A 17,500-nucleotide genomic window follows, 5' to 3' on the forward strand; every position below is an offset into this window, starting at 1 on the left:
CCAGAGTCAATACCCCTAAACCCCCCCAGAGTAAATACCCCTAAACCCCCCCAGTCAATACCCCTAAACCCCCCCAGAGTCAATACCCCTAAACCCCCCCCAGAGTCAATACCCCTAAACCCCCCCAGAGTCAATACCCCTAAACCCCCCAGAGTCAATACCCCTAAACCCCCCCAGAGTCAATACCCCTAGACCCCCCCCCAGAGTCAATACCCCCCCCCCAGAGTCAATACCCCTAGACCCCCCCAGAGTCAATACCCCTAGACCCCCCCAGAGTCAATACCCCTAGACCCCCCCCCAGAGTCAATACCCCTAGACCCCCCCAGAGTCAATACCCCTAGACCCCCACATAGTCAATACCCCTAGACCCCCCCAGAGTCAATACCCCTAGACCCCCACATAGGCAATACCCCTAGACCCCCCCCAGAGTCAATACCCCTAGACCCCCCCAGAGTCAATACCCCTAGACCCCCACATAGTCAATACCCCTAGACCCCCCCAGAGTCAATACCCCTAGACCCCCCCACATAGTCAATACCCCTAGACCCCCCCAGAGTCAATACCCCTAGACCCCCCCACATAGTCAATACCCCTAGACCCCCCCAGATTCAATACCCCTAGACCCCCACATAGTCAATACCCCTAGACCCCCCCAGAGTCAATACCCCTAAACCCCCCCCAGAGTCAATACCCCTAAACCCCCCCAGAGTCAATACCCCTAAACCCCCCCAGAGTCAATACCCCTAAACCCCCCCAGAGTCAATACCCTTAGACCCCCCCCCAGAGTCAATACCCCCCCCCCCCAGAGTCAATACCCCTAGACCCCCCCAGAGTCAATACCCCTAGACCCCCCCAGAGTCAATACCCCTAGACCCCCCCAGAGTCAATACCCCTAGACCCCCCCCCCCCCAGAGTCAATACCCCTAGACCCCCCCAGAGTCAATACCCCTAGACCCCCACATAGTCAATACCCCTAGACCCCCCCAGAGTCAATACCCCAAGACCCCCACTTAGTCAATACCCCTAGACCCCCCCAGAGTCAATACCCCTAGACCCCCCCACATAGTCAATACCCCTAGACCCCCCCAGAGTCAATACCCCTAGACCCCCACATAGTCAATACCCCTAGACCCCCACATAGTCAATACCCCTAGACCCCCCCAGAGTCAATACCCCTAGACCCCCCCCCAGAGTCAATACCCCTAAACCCCCCCAGAGTCAATACCCCTAAACCCCCCCAGAGTCAATACCCCTAAACCCCCCCAGAGTCAATACCCCTAAACCCCCCCAGAGTCAATACCCCTAAACCCCCCCAGAGTCAATACCCCTAAACCCCCCCAGAGTCAATACCCCTAAACCCCCCCAGAGTCAATACCCCTAAACCCCCCCAGAGTCAATACCCCTAAACCACCCCAGAGTCAATACCCCTAGACCCCCCCCAGAGTCAATACCCCTAGACCCCCCCCAGAGTCAATACCCCTAGACCCCCCCCCAGAGTCAATACCCCTAGACCCCCCCAGAGTCAATACCCCTAGACCCCCCCAGAGTCAATACCCCTAGACCCCCCCAGAGTCAATACCCCTAGACCCCCCCAGAGTCAATACCCCTAGACCCCCCCAGAGTCAATACCCCTAGACCCCCCCAGAGTCAATACCCCTAGACCCCCACATAGTCAATACCCCTAGACCCCCCCAGAGTCAATACCCCTAGACCCCCCCAGAGTCAATACCACTAGACCCCCACATAGTCAATACCCCTAGACCCCCACATAGTCAATACCCCTAGACCCCCACATAGTCAATACCCCTAGACCCCCACATAGTCAATACCCCTAGACCCCCCCCAGAGTCAATACCCCTAGACCCCCCCCCCAGAGTCAATACCCCTAGACCCCCCCAGAGTCAATACCCCTAGACCCCCCCAGAGTCAATACCCCTAGACCCCCCCAGAGTCAATACCCCTGGACCCCCACATAGTCAATACCCCTAGACCCCCACATAGTCAATACCCCTAGACCCCCCCCCAGAGTCAATACCCCTAGACCCCCACATAGTCAATACCCCTAGATCCCCCCCAGAGTCAATACCCCTAGACCCCCCCAGAGTCAATACCCCTAGACCCCCCCCAGAGTCAATACCCCTAGACCCTCACATAGTCAATACCCCTAGACCCCCCCCCCCCCCAGAGTCAATACCCCTAGACCCCCCCCCCAGAGTCAATACCTCTAACCCCAATGTGATTATATTTGCCCCCCCAGGTGATTATAGTTGGCCCCCCAGGTGATTATAGTTGGCCCCCCAGGTGATTATATTTGGCCCCCCAGGTGATTACAGTTGGCCCCCCAGGTGATTATAGTTGGCCCCCCAGGTGATTATAGTTGGCCCCCCAGGTGATTATAGTTGGCCCCCCAGGTGATTATAGTTGGCCCCCCCAGGTGATTACAGTTGCCCCCCCAGGTGATAACATTTCCCCCCCCCCATGTTTTCAGAGGGGACAAGAGCGTAAAATAAATCAAATCAGTTCCAAGTGACTTACTTTCTGGAAAAACTGTTCTGAAGTATTTCCACACTGAGATATTTGTAAATCAGATACAAATGTAATCCAGGTATGAAATGATTATGTTTCAGTAAAATATGACATATGTTTGGGTTTCGGTAATAAGGTGACAACTTTCCACTTCGCATTTCCATCAATTACTTTCAGGACTTTTTTTTTTTTTTTTTTTTAAGTATTTCAGCCCAATCCTTTCGAGTCTTTCAATTCAATTTACGTAACAGCTACAGCAGGAACTCTTCGTTGCTAGGCAATAGCCATGGATTTTTGGCAGCAATGATCTGATTTGGGATCAGGGCCGGCAAGTTAATTGGAGAGGGAGAGAGAGAGAGAGAGAGAGAAGGAGAGATGGAGAGAGAAGGAGAGAGAGAGACAGAGAGAGAGACAGAAAGAGAGAAGGAGAGATGAAGAGATAGAGAGAGAGAGAAAGAGAGAAGGAGAGAGACAGAGAGAGGTGTAAAACACAGTAAAGGGGATTACTGCTCTAACACTATTAAGAGTAAATTGGAAAATATTGCAGTGAATCACATGTGGCCTGGTCTCCACAGTATTGGACTGAAGCGAGAGAAAGAGAGAGAGAGAGAGAGAGAGAGAGAGAGAGAGAGAGATGGAGAGAGAAGACGAGGGAGAGGGGGAGATGGAGAGAGAGAAGGCGAGGGAGAGGGGGAGATGGAGAGAGAGGGAGAGAGAGAGAGACAGAGAGAGAAGGCGAGGGAGAGGGGGAGATGGAGAGAGAGAGAGAGAGATAGACAGAGAGAGAGAGAAGGCGAGGGAGAGGGGCAGATGGAGAGAGAGGGAGAGAGAGAGAGACAGAGAGAGAGAAGGCGAGGGAAAGAGGGAGAGAGAGTGAGAGAGGATAAAGAGAGATGAGGGTCTATATATGGTGACTGGGTATAGAGCAGAGCACCCAGCTGATCTCCTATGTTATTGTAATTAGCGCTGGTGTGTGCAGCGCCTCGTTGCAGCGCGGGAGACAAACACAACCTGATCCCTGAGCCCTGAGGTGCAGCCTGGGAAGCTGAAGAGACATTTAACACCAGCAAAACAGATTGGCCCACAACACGTCGAAAGATATGACATCTAATAATAATAAGATATATTCATTCATTTTATTAGCGGCCGTCTCCAGCTGTGACCCTCTAGTTTACAGTAAGAATAGTTAGTGTGTCGCCACAGGTAATAAATACTAACACATTAAACAATTATGGTGCCATATAATATGATGAATTTCACATCATTTTAATTAATTTGTATTTATTAAACAATTTAAAAAATATATAAAAATATTTCTAAGCATGTCGTTTTTTTCCTAGCATTTTTCTTGTACTAAAATACACAACGTGCTTACAATGCGGCCTATATACCGTCACCAAGATAGAACTGTGGATATAGAAACCGTGACCAAGATAGAGCTGTGAATATAGATACTGTGACCAAGATAGAGCTGTGGATATAGATACCGTGACCAAGATAGAGCTGTGAATATAGATACTGTGATACTTTATGACTATATGACTATATGACTGTCATCAACTGGATAATATACACTGCTCAAAAAAATAAAGGGAACACTTAAACAACACAATGTAACTCCAAGTCAATCACACTTCTGTGAAATCAAACTGTCCAATTAGGAAGCAACACTGATTGACAATAAATTTCACATGCTGTTGTGCAAATGGAATAGACAAAAGGTGGAAATTATAGGCAATTAGCAAGACACCCCCAATAATGGAATGGTTCTGAAGGTGGTGACCACAGACCACTTCTCAGTTCCTATGCTTCCTGGCTGATGTCTCACAAGGGGTCTGAGGATCTCATCTCGGTACCTAATGGCAGTCAGGCTACCTCTGGCGAGCACATGGAGGGCTGTGCGGCCCCACAAAGAAATGCCACCCCACACCATGACTGACCAACCGCCAAACCGGTCATGCTGGAGGATGTTGCAGGCAGCAGAACGTTCTCCACGGCGTCTCCAGACTCTGTCACGTCTGTCACATGTGCTCATGTGCTCAGTGTGAACCTGCTTTCATCTGTGAAGAGCACAGGGCGCCAGTGGCGAATTTGCCAATCTTGGTGTTCTCTGGCAAATGCCAAACGTCCTGCACGGTGTTGGGCTGTAAGCACAACCCCCACCTGTAGACGTCGGGCCCTCATACCACCCTCATGGAGTCTGTTTCTGACCGTTTGAGCAGACACATGCACATTTGTGGCCTGCTGGAGGTCATTTTACATTTTACAATGTCACTAACCCAGTGTCTCAGAGTCACTGTCCCACTACAACGTCACTAACCCAGTGTCCCACTACAACGTCACTAACCCAGTGTCCCACTACAACGTCACTAACCCAGTGTCTCAGAGTCACTGTCCTACTACAACGTCACTAACCCAGTGTCCCACTACAACGTCACTAACCCAGTGTCCCACTACAACGTCACTAACCCACTGTCCCACTACAACGTCACTAACCCAGTGTCCCACTACAACGTCACTAACCCAGTGTCCCACTACACCGTCACTAACCCAGTGTCCCACTACAACGTCACCAACCCAGTGTCTCAGAGTCACTGTCCCATTACAACGTCACTAACCCAGTGTCCTACTACAACGTAACTAACCCAGTGTCCCACTACAACGTCACTAACCCAGTGTCTCAGAGTCACTGTCCCACTACAACGTCACTAACCCAGTGTCCTACTACAACGTCACTAACCCAGTGTCCTACTACAACGTCACTAACCCAGTGTCTCAGAGTCACTGTCCCACTACAACGTCACTAACCCAGTGTCCCACTACAACGTCACTAACACAGTGTCTCAGAGTCACTGTCCCACTACAACGTCACTAACCCACTGTACCATTACAACGTCACTAACCCAGTGTCTCAGAGTCTCTGTCCCATTACAACGTCACTAACCCAGTGTCCCACTACAACGTCACTAACCCAGTGTCCCACTACAACGTCACTAACCCAGTGTCCCACTACAACGTCACTAACCCACTGTCCCACTACAACGTCACTAACCCAGTGTCTCAGAGTCACTGTCCCATTACAACGTCACTAACCCAGTGTCTCAGAGTCACTGTCCCACTACAACGTCACTAACCCACTGTCCCACTACAACGTCACTAACCCAGTGTCCCACTACAACGTCACTAACCCAGTGTCTCAGAGTCACTGTCCCATTACAACGTCACTAACCCAGTATCTCAGAGTCTCTGTCCCACTACAACGTCACTAACCCAGTGTATCAGAGTCACTGTCCCACTACAACGTCACTAACCCAGTGTCCCACTACAACGTCACTAACCCAGTGTCTCAGAGTCACTGTCCCACTACAACGTCACTAACCCAGTGTATCAGAGTCACTGTCCCACTACAACGTCACTAACCCAGTGTCCCACTACAACGTCACTAACCCAGTGTCTCAGAGTCACTGTCCCACTACAACGTCACTAACCCAGTGTCCCACTACAACGTCACTAACCCAGTGTCCCACTACAGCGTCACTAACCCAGTGTCTCAGAGTCACTGTCCCATTACAACGTCACTAACCCAGTGTCCCACTACAACGTCACTAACCCAGTGTCTCAGAGTCACTGTCCTACTACAACGTCACTAACCCAGTGTCTCAGAGTCACTGTCCCACTACAACGTCACTAACCCAGAGTCACTGTCCCACTACAACGTCACTAACCCACTGTCACACTACAACGTCACTAACCCAGTGTCTCAGAGTCACTGTCCCACTACAACGTCACTAACCCAGTGTCTCAGAGTCACTGTCCCACTACAACGTCACTAACCCAGTGTCCCACTACAACGTCACTAACCCAGTGTCTCAGAGTCACTGTCCCACTGCAACGTCACTAACCCAGTGTCCCACTACAACGTCACTAACCCAGTGTCTCAGAGTCACTGTCCCACTACAACGTCACTAACCCAGTGTCCCACTACAACGTCACTAACCCAGTGTATCAGAGTCACTGTCCCACTACAACGTCACTAACCCAGTGTCCCACTACAACGTCACTAACCCAGTGTCTCAGAGTCACTGTCCCACTACAACGTCACTAACCCAGTGTCTCAGAGTCACTGTCCCACTACAACGTCACTAACCCAGTGTCTCAGAGTCACTGTCCCACTACAACGTCACTAACCCAGTGTCCCACTACAACGTCACTAACCCAGTGTCTCAGAGTCACTGTCCCACTACAACGTCACTAACCCACTGTCCCACTACAACGTCACTAACCCACTGTCCCACTACAACGTCACTAACCCAGTGTATCAGAGTCACTGTCCCATTACAACGTCACTAACCCAGTGTCTCAGAGTCTCTGTCCCACTAAAACGTCACTAACCCACTGTCCCACTACAACATCACTAACCCAGTGTCTCAGAGTCACTGTCCCATTACAACGTCACTAACCCAGTGTCTCAGAGTCTCTGTCCCACTACAACGTCACTAACCCAGTGTATCAGAGTCACTGTCCCACTACAACGTCACTAACCCAGTGTCCCACTACAACGTCACTAACCCAGTGTCTCAGAGTCACTGTCCCACTACAACGTCACTAACCCAGTGTATCAGAGTCACTGTCCCACTACAACGTCACTAACCCAGTGTCCCACTACAACGTCACTAACCCAGTGTCTCAGAGTCACTGTCCCACTACAACGTCACTAACCCAGTGTCCCACTACAACGTCACTAACCCAGTGTCCCACTACAGAGTCACTAACCCAGTGTCTCAGAGTCACTGTCCCACTACAACGTCACTAACCCAGTGTCCCACTACAACGTCACTAACCCAGTGTCTCAGAGTCACTGTCCTACTACAACGTCACTAACCCAGTGTCTCAGAGTCACTGTCCCACTACAACGTCACTAACCCAGAGTCACTGTCCCACTACAACGTCACTAACCCACTGTCCCACTACAACGTCACTAACCCAGTGTCCCACTACAACGTCACTAACCCAGTGTCTCAGAGTCACTGTCCCACTACAACGTCACTAACCCAGTGTATCAGAGTCACTGTCCCACTACAACGTCACTAACCCAGTGTCCCACTACAACGTCACTAACCCAGTGTCTCAGAGTCACTGTCCCACTACAACGTCACTAACCCAGTGTCCCACTACACCGTCACTAACCCAGTGTCTCAGAGTCACTGTCCTACTACAACGTCATATGTGTTGTCATATCATATTTCCCTCTCTCCACCTCCCCTCCCCTCCCCACCTCCCCTCTCTCCACCTCCCCTCCCCTCCCCACCTCCCCTCTCTCCATCTTCCCTCCTCCACCTCCCTCCCCACCTCCCCTCCTCCCCTCCCCACCTCCCCTCTCTCCACCTCCCCTCCCCTCCCCACCTCCCCTCTCTCCACCTCCCCTCCCCCTCCCCTCCCCACCCCCCCTCTCTCCACCTCCCCTCTCTCCACCTCCCCTCTCTCCACCTCCCCTCCCCTCCACCCCCCTCTCCACCTCCCCTCCCCTCCCTCCCCTCCCCACCCCCCTCTCTCCACCTCCCCTCCCCTCCCCACCTCCCCTCTCTCCACCTTCCCTCTCTCCACCTCCCCTCCCTCCACCCCCCCTCTCTCCACCTCCCCTCTCTCCACCTCCCCTCTCTCCACCTTCCCTCTCTCCACCTCCCCTCCCCTCTCTCTCCACCTCCCCTCTCTCCACCTCCCCTCCCCACTCCCCCTCTCTCCACCCCCCCTCTCTCCACCTCCCCTCTCTCCACCTCCCCTCTCCTCCCCACCTCCCCTCTCTCCACCTTCCCTCTCTCCACCTCCCCTCTCTCCACCTCCCCTCCCCTCCCCACCCCCCCTCTCTCCACCTCCCCTCTCTCCACCTCTCCTCTCTCCTCTCTCCATCTCCTCTCTCACCTCCCTCTCTCCACCTCCCCTCTCTCCACCTCCCCTCTCTCCACCTCCCCTCTCTCCACCTCCCCTCTCCTCTCCACCTTCCCTCTATCCACCTTGTACTATTCAACATCATAGTATGAACCTCCACACAAACCTCCACACGAACCTCCACACGAACCTCCACACGAACCTCCACACGAACCTCTACATGAACCTCTAGCAGTATGTAGAGTAGAGCTCCCTCTCTTCCTTCTCTGCCACCTCCAATCTCCTCTCCTCTCCCTCCTCTCTCCATTCTTCCAACCGTCCCTCCTCTCCCTCCCCTCTCCTCCCTCCCTCCTCTCTCTTACTCCTCTCCACTCTTCCAACCGTCCCTCCTCTCCTCCTCCCTCTCCTTCCCCCTCTCCTCTCCTCCCCCTCCTCTCTCCACTCTTCCAACCGTCCCTCCTCCCCCTCTCCTCCTCCTCCCCTCTCCTCCCCCTCCTCTCTCCACTCTTCCAACCGTCCCTCCTCTCCTCCCTCCTCCCCTCTCCTCCCCTCCCTCTCTTCCCTCCTCCTCCTCCCCTCTCCTCCCCTCCCTCTCTCCACTCTTCCAAACGTCCCTCTCCTCCTCCTCCCATCCTCTTCCTCTCCATGTCCACAGCCCATTTAAAGATTATATATCAGTGTTTCCATGTGTTGAAGCAGTGATTTGTGGGTAGCCTTGCTCACGCCTGCTGGCGGCCATCGTGGAATAAATAACCTGAGCCCGTCAGACAGACGGAGCGCTCTCCGGCCTCCTCGCACGGTGACCTTGTCGGTGATTCACTGTGGGGGGGGGGGGGGGGTGTGTGTGTGTGTGTGTGTGTGTGTGTGTGTGTGTGTGTGTGTGTGTGTGTGTGTGTGTGTGTGTACTCACCACCACTCCAAACTGCTCAGGCTCAGACAGACTGTTGTAGTCATTCTGAAACTTCATCAACGCAGTCAGCTGCTCCTGTTCAGGAAGATGTTTTACCAAGTTCTGGAGAGAGAGAGAGATAGAGAGAGAGGGGGAGAGAGAGAGAGAGAGAGAGATAGAGAGAGAGGGGGAGAGAGAGAGAGAGAGAGAGGGGGAGATAGAGAGAGAGATAGAGAGAGAGGGGGAGAGAGAGAGAGAGAGAGATGGAGATAGAGATGGAGAGAGAGAGAGATGGAGAGAGAGAGAGAGAGATGGAGATAGAGATGGAGAGAGAGAGATGGAGAGAGAGAGAGAGAGAGAGAGAGAGAGAGAGATGGGGGGGTGGAGAGAGAGAATGATGAGGAGAGAGAGATGGCGAAAGAGAGGTGAAGGGGTGGAGAGAGAGAGATGGAGAGAAAGGGAGAGAGAATGATGAGGGGTGGAGAGAGAGGGAGAGAGAGAGATGGAGAGAGAGAGAGATGGAGAGAGAGAGAATGATGAGGGGGTGGAGAGACGGAGAGAGAGAGAGATGGAGAGAGAGAGAGATGGAGAGAGAGAGAATGATGAGGGGGTGGAGAGAGAGAGATGGAGAGAAAGGGAGAGAGAATGATGAGGGGTGGAGAGAGAGGGAGAGAGAGAGATGGAGATGGAGAGAGAGAGAATGATGAGGGGGTGGAGAGAGAGAGATGGAGAGAGAGGGAGAGAGAGAGAATGATGAGAGAGATGGAGAGAGAGGATGATGGGTGGGGGGGTAGAGAGAGAGATGGAGAGAGAGATAATGAGGGGGTGGAGAGAGAGAGAGAAAGAGATGGAGGGGGTGGAGAGATATCGAGAGAACGAGCGAGAGATGGAGAGAGATACAGAGATAAATGGAATGGGTGTCCTCTCCCCTCCTCTCCTCCTTGTCTTAACCTCTCCTCTTTGTCCTCTCCCCTCCCTTCCCCTCCTTGTCCTCTCCCCTCCCTTCCCCTCCTTGTCCTCTCCCCTCCCTTCCCCTCCTTGTCCTCTCCCCTCCCTTCCCCTCCTTGTCCTCTCCCCTCCCTTCCTCTCCTCCTTGTCCTCTCCCCTCCCCTTCTCTTCTCCCGTCCCCTCTCCTCCCCTTCTCCTTGTCCTATCCTGTCCCTTTCTCTCCTCGCCTCTCCTCATTGTCCTCTCCTCCTTGTACTCTCCTCCTTGTCCTCTCCTCTCCTCCTTGTCCTCTCCTCCTTGTCCTCTCCTCTCCTCTCCTCCTCTCCTCTCCTCTCCTCCTCTCCTCTCCTCCTCTCCTCTTTGTCCTCTCCTCTCCTCTTTGTCCTCTCCTCTCCTCGTCCTCTCCTCTCCTCGTCCTCTCCTCTCCTCGTCCTCTCCTCTCCTCGTCCTCTCCTCTCCTCATTGTCCTCTCCTGTCCCCTTCTCTCCTCTCTTCCTTGTCCTCTCCTCTCCTGTCCCTTTCTCTCCTCTCCTCCTTTTCCCCCCCTCTCCTCCTTGTCCTCTCCTGTCCCCTTCTCTCCTCTCCTCCTTGTCCTCTCTTGTCATCTCTTGTCCCTTTCTCTCCTCTACTCCTTGTCCTCTCCTCTACTCCTTGTCCTCTCCTGTCCCCTTCTCTCCTCTCCTCCTTGTCCTCTCCTCTCCTCCTTGTCCACTCCTGTCCCCTTCTCTCCTCTCCTCCTTGTCCTCTCCTCTACTCCTTGTCCTCTCCTGTCCCCTTCTCTCCTCTCCTCCTTGTCCTCTCCTCTCCTCCTTGTCCACTCCTGTCCCCTTCTCTCCTCTCCTCCTTGTCCTCTCCTCTCTTCTCAAGCAGATTTTCTCTGAACAGCTAGTGGTCTGTTCATTACACGGCAGAGAAACACCAAGTATGTCTGTCTGTCTGTCTGTCTGTCTGTCTGTCTGTCTGTCTCACAGTGGCTGCTGGCTTTATCTGCCTCTCTTATCATTATGTATCCCTGAACCACAGAGTTATCATAGTAGAGGTCAGAGGTCATGGTTACCTGGACCACAGAGTTATCATAGTAGAGGTCAGAGGTCATGGTTACCTGGACCACAGAGTTATCATAGTAGAGGTCAGAGGTCATGGTTACCTGGACCACATAGTTATCATAGTAGAGGTCAGAGGTCATGGTTACCTGGAACACATAGTTATCATAGTAGAGGTCAGAGGTCATGGTTACCTGGACCACAGAGTTATCATAGTAGAGGTCAGAGGTCATGGTTACCTGGACCACATAGTTATCATAGTAGAGGTCAGAGGTCATGGTTACCTGGACCACAGAGATATCATAGTAGAGGTCAGAGGTCATGGTTACCTGAACCACATAGTTATCATAGTAGAGGTTAGAGGTCAGGTAACAGGGGGAGAGGGTATGTTAAGGGGTTAATACCTGTATCATGGGTTCAGTGAGCTGTTCCTCGTCGACCTCTAGGATGGCCCGTCTGATCTCCTGGTAAGGCATCCTGAAGGACCCCAGGAAGATAGCTGAGGAGAGAAGAGAGAGTCATTTACAGAGAAATCAGGAGGTATGGTGACTGGAGGATAACTGAGGAGGAGAGAGTTATTTAGAGAGATATCAGGAGGTATGGTGACTGGAGGATAACTGAGTGAGGAGAGTTTAGAGAGATATCAGGAGGTATGGTGACTGGAGGATAACTGAGTGAGGAGATAGTTATTTAGAGAGATATCAGGAGGTAGGGTGACTGGAGGATAACTGAGTGAGGAGAGTTTAGAGAGATATCAGGTGGTATGGTGACTGGAGGATAACTGAGTAAGGAGAGAGTTATTTAGAGAGATATCAGGATGTAGGGTGACTGGAGGATAGCTGAGTGAGGAGAGAGTTATTTAGAGAGATATCAGGAGGTATGGTGACTGGAGGATAACTGAGTGAGGAGAGTTTAGAGAGATATCAGGAGGTAGGGTGACTGGAGGACAACTGAGTGAGGAGAGAGTTATTTAGAGAGATATCAGGAGGTATGGTGACTGGAGGATAACTGAGTGAGGAGAGAGTTATTTAGAGAGATATCAGGAGGTATGGTGACTGGAGGACAACTGAGTGAGGAGAGAGTTATTTAGAGAGATATCAGGAGGTAGGGTGACTGGAGGATAGCTGAGTGAGGAGAGTTTAGAGAGATATCAGGATGTAGGGTGACTGGAGGATAACTGAGTGAGGAGAGAGTTATTTAGAGAGATATCAGGAGGTATGGTGACTGGAGGATAGCTGAGTGAGGAGATAGTTATTTAGAGAGATATCAGGAGGTAGGGTGACTGGAGGATAGCTGAGTGAGGAGAGTTTAGAGAGATATCAGGAGGTATGGTGACTGGAGGATAACTGAGTGAGGAGAGAGTTATTTAGAGAGATATCAGGAGGTATGATGACTGGAGGATAACTGAGGAGGAGAGAGTTATTTAGAGAGATATCAGGAGGTAGGGTGACTGGAGGATAACTGACTGAGGAGAGAGTTATTTACAGAGATATCAGGAGGTAGGGTGACTGGAGGATAACTGAGTGAGGAGAGATATCAGGAGGTAGGGTGACAGGAGGATAACTGAGTGAGGAGAGAGTTATTTACAGAGATATCAGGAGGTAGGGTGACTGGAGGATAACTGAGTGAGGAGAGATATCAGGATGTAGGGTGACTGGAGGATAACTGAGTGAGGAGAGAGTTATTTAGAGAGATATCAGGAGGTATGGTGACTGGAGGATAACTGAGTGAGGAGAGAGTTATTTAGAGAGATATCAGGAGGTAGGGTGACTGGAGGATAACTGAGTGAGGAGAGTTTAGAGAGATATCAGGAGGTAGGGTGACAGGAGGATAACTGAGTGAGGAGAGAGTTATTTAGAGAGATATCAGGAGGTATGGTGACTGGAGGATAGCTGAGTGAGGAGAGTTTAGAGAGATATCAGGAGGTATGGTGACTGGAGGATAACTGAGTGAGGAGAGAGTTATTTAGAGAGATATCAGGAGGTAGGGTGACTGGAGGATAACTGAGTGAGGAGAGAGTTATTTAGAGAGATATCAGGAGGTAGGGTGACTGGAGGATAACTGAGTGAGGAGAGAGTTATTTAGAGAGATATCAGGAGGTAGGGTGACTGGAGGATAACTGAGTGAGGAGAGATATCAGGAGGTAGGGTGACTGGAGGATAACTGAGTGAGGAGAGAGTTATTTAGAGAGATATCAGGAGGTAGGGTGACTGGAGGATAACTGAGTGAGGAGAGTTTAGAGAGATATCAGGAGGTAGGGTGACAGGAGGATAACTGAGTGAGGAGAGTTATTTAGAGAGATATCAGGAGGTAGGATGACTGGAGGATAACTGAGTGAGGAGAGTTTAGAGAGATATCAGGAGGTATGGTGGCTGGGGGATAACTGAGTGAGGAGAGAGTTATTTAGAGAGATATCAGGAGGTAGGGTGACTGGAGGATAACTGAGTGAGGAGAGAGTTATTTAGAGAGATACCAGGAGGTATGGTGACTGGAGGATAACTGAGTGAGGAGAGAGTTATTTAGAGAGATATCAGGAGGTAGGGTGACTGGAGGATAACTGAGTGAGGAGAGTTTAGAGAGATATCAGGAGGTAGGGTGACTGGAGGATAACTGAGTGAGGAGAGAGTTATTTAGAGAGATATCAGGAGGTAGGGTGACTGGAGGATAACTGAGTGAGGAGAGAGTTATTTAGAGAGATACCAGGAGGTATGGTGACTGGAGGATAACTGAGTGAGGAGAGAGTTATTTAGAGAGATATCAGGAGGTAGGGTGACTGGAGGATAACTGAGTGAGGAGAGTTTAGCGAGATATCAGGAGGTAGGGTGACAGGAGGATAACTGAGTGAGGAGAGAGTTATTTAGAGAGATATCAGGAGGTATGGTGACTGGAGGATAGCTGAGTGAGGAGAGTTTAGAGAGATATCAGGAGGTATGGTGACTGGAGGATAACTGAGTGAGGAGAGAGTTATTTAGAGAGATATCAGGAGGTATGGTGACTGGAGGATAACTGAGTGAGGAGAGAGTTATTTAGAGAGATATCAGGAGGTATGATGACTGGAGGATAACTGAGTAAGGAGAGATATCAGGAGGTATGATGACTGGAGGATAACTGAGGAGGAGAAAGTTATTTAGAGAGATATCAGGAGGTAGGGTGACTGGAGGATAACTGAGTGAGGAGAGTTTAGAGAGATATCAGGAGGTATGGTGACAGGAGGATAACTGAGTGAGGAGAGCTATTTAGAGATATATCAGGAGGTAGGGGGACAGGAGGATAACTGAGTGAGGAGAGTTTAGAGAGATATCAGGAGGTAGGGTGACTGGAGGATAACTGAGTGAGGAGAGTTTAGAGAGATATCAGGAGGTATGGTGACTGGAGGATAACTGAGTGAGGAGAGAGTTATTTAGAGAGATATCAGGAGGTACAGTGACTGGAGGATAACTGAGTGAGGAGAGAGTTATTTAGAGAGATATCAGGAGGTAGGGTGACTGGAGGATAACTGACTGAGGAGAGAGTTATTTAGAGAGATATCAGGAGGTAGGGTGACTGGAGGATAACTGAGTGAGGAGAGATATCAGGAGGTAGGGTGACAGGAGGATAACTGAGTGAGGAGAGAGTAATTTAGAGAGATATCAGGAGGTATGGTGACTGGAGGATAACTGAGTGAGGAGAGTTTAGAGAGATATCAGGAGGTATGGTGACTGGAGGATAACTGAGTGAGGAGAGAGTTATTTAGAGAGATATCAGGAGGTAGGGTGACTGGAGGATAACTGAGTGAGGAAAGTTTAGAGAGATATCAGGAGGTATGGTGACTGGAGGATAACTGAGTGAGGAGAGTTTAGAGAGATATCAGGAGGTATGGTGACTGGAGGATAACTGAGTGAGGAGAGAGTTATTTAGAGAGATATCAGGAGGTAGGGTGACTGGAGGATAACTGAGTGAGGAAAGTTTAGAGAGATATCAGGAGGTAGGGTGACTGGAGGATAACTGAGTGAGGAGAGTTTAGAGAGATATCAGGAGGTATGGTGACTGGAGGATAACTGAGTGAGGAGAGAGTTATTTAGAGATATCAGGAGGTATGGTGACTGGAGGATAACTGAGTGAGGAGAGAGTTATTTAGAGAGATATCAGGAGGTATGGTGACTGGAGGATAACTGAGTGAGGAGAGAGTTATTTAGAGAGATATCAGGAGGTATGATGACTGGAGGATAACTGAGTGAGGAGAGAGTTATTTAGAGAGATATCAGGAGGTATGATGACTGGAGGATAAATGAGTAAGGAGAGATATCAGGAGGTATGATGACTGGAGGATAACTGAGTGAGGAGAGCTATTTAGAGATATATCAGGAGGTAGGGGGACAGGAGGATAACTGAGTGAGGAGAGTTTAGAGAGATATCAGGAGGTAGGGTGACTGGAGGATAACTGAGTGAGGAGAGTTTAGAGAGATATCAGGAGGTATGGTGACTGGAGGATAACTGAGTGAGGAGAGCTATTTAGAGATATATCAGGAGGTAGGGGGACAGGAGGATAACTGAGTGAGGAGAGTTTAGAGAGATATCAGGAGGTAGGGTGACTGGAGGATAACTGAGTGAGGAGAGTTTAGAGAGATATCAGGAGGTATGGTGACTGGAGGATAACTGAGTGAGGAAAGAGTTATTTAGAGAGATATCAGGAGGTATGGTGACTGGAGGATAACTGAGTGAGGTGAGAGTTATTTAGAGAGATATCAGGAGGTAGGGTGACTGGAGGATAACTGACTGAGGAGAGAGTTATTTAGAGAGATATCAGGAGGTAGGGTGACTGGAGGATAACTGAGTGAGGAGAGATATCAGGAGGTAGGGTGACAGGAGGATAACTGAGTGAGGAGTGAGTAATTTAGAGAGATATCAGGAGGTATGGTGACTGGAGGATAACTGAGTGAGGAGAGTTTAGAGAGATATCAGGAGGTATGGTGACTGGAGGATAACTGAGTGAGGAGAGTTTAGAGAGATATCAGGAGGTATGGTGACTGGAGGATAACTGAGTGAGGAGAGAGTTATTTAGAGAGATATCAGGAGGTATGGTGACTGGAGGATAACTGAGTGAGGATAGAGTTATTTAGAGAGATATCAGGAGGTATGGTGACTGGAGGATAACTGAGTGAGGAGAGAGTTATTTAGAGAGATATCAGGATGTAGGGTGACTGGATGATAACTGAGTGAGGAGAGATATCAGGAGGTAGGGTGACTGGAGGATAACTGAGTGAGGAGAGAGTTATTTAGAGAGATATCAGGAGGTATGGTGACTGGAGGATAACTGAGTGAGGAGAGTTTAGAGAGATATCAGGAGGTAGGGTGACAGGAGGATAACTGAGTGAGGAGAGTTATTTAGAGAGATATCAGGAGGTAGGATGACTGGAGGATAACTGAGTGAGGAGAGTTTAGAGAGATATCAGGAGGTATGGTGGCTGGGGGATAACTGAGTGAGGAGAGAGTTATTTAGAGAGATATCAGGAGGTAGGGTGACTGGAGGATAACTGAGTGAGGAGAGAGTTATTTAGAGAGATACCAGGAGGTATGGTGACTGGAGGATAACTGAGTGAGGAGAGAGTTATTTAGAGAGATATCAGGAGGTAGGGTGACTGGAGGATAACTGAGTGAGGAGAGTTTAGAGAGATATCAGGAGGTAGGGTGACTGGAGGATAACTGAGTGAGGAGAGAGTTATTTAGAGAGATATCAGGAGGTAGGGTGACTGGAGGATAACTGAGTGAGGAGAGAGTTATTTAGAGAGATACCAGGAGGTATGGTGACTGGAGGATAACTGAGTGAGGAGAGAGTTATTTAGAGAGATATCAGGAGGTAGGGTGACTGGAGGATAACTGAGTGAGGAGAGTTTAGAGAGATATCAGGAGGTATGGTGGCTGGGGGATAACTGAGTGAGTAGATAGTTATTTAGAGAGATATCAGGAGGTAGGGTGAGTGGAGCATAACTGAGTGAGGAGATAGTTATTTAGAGAGATATCAGGAGGTCACACCAGTAGACTAGATGTAGGTGTGTTTGTACGGCTGTTGTAGATAACTCAACCAGAAGGACAAGACATGCTGTGGGGCTGGTTCGGTGCTGTGTGTACTAGAACAGACATACGTGGAGATAGGACCTGTACATGATAACAGAGCTATCACACACACACTCTCTCTGACTCCATCTCTCATTCAGTCTCTCTCTCTGAC

General features: G+C 50.2%; 1 protein-coding gene across 1 annotated transcript in view; it reads right to left on the reverse strand.

Annotated features, from left to right (window-relative positions):
- LOC129847465 (protein diaphanous homolog 3-like) overlaps positions 1 to 17,500 on the reverse strand; it is a gene marked incomplete at its 5' end in the record, with an annotated part of 65,731 nt that overhangs the window by 30,248 nt on the left and 17,983 nt on the right. The window contains 2 exon segments of the mRNA XM_055915264.1: positions 9,323 to 9,424; positions 11,697 to 11,791. Coding sequence (XP_055771239.1) covers positions 9,323 to 9,424; positions 11,697 to 11,791 — 197 coding nt within the window.

The sequence above is a fragment of the Salvelinus fontinalis genome, unplaced genomic scaffold, assembly GCF_029448725.1.
Source record: "Salvelinus fontinalis isolate EN_2023a unplaced genomic scaffold, ASM2944872v1 scaffold_0857, whole genome shotgun sequence".
Classification (NCBI taxonomy): domain Eukaryota; kingdom Metazoa; phylum Chordata; class Actinopteri; order Salmoniformes; family Salmonidae; genus Salvelinus; species Salvelinus fontinalis.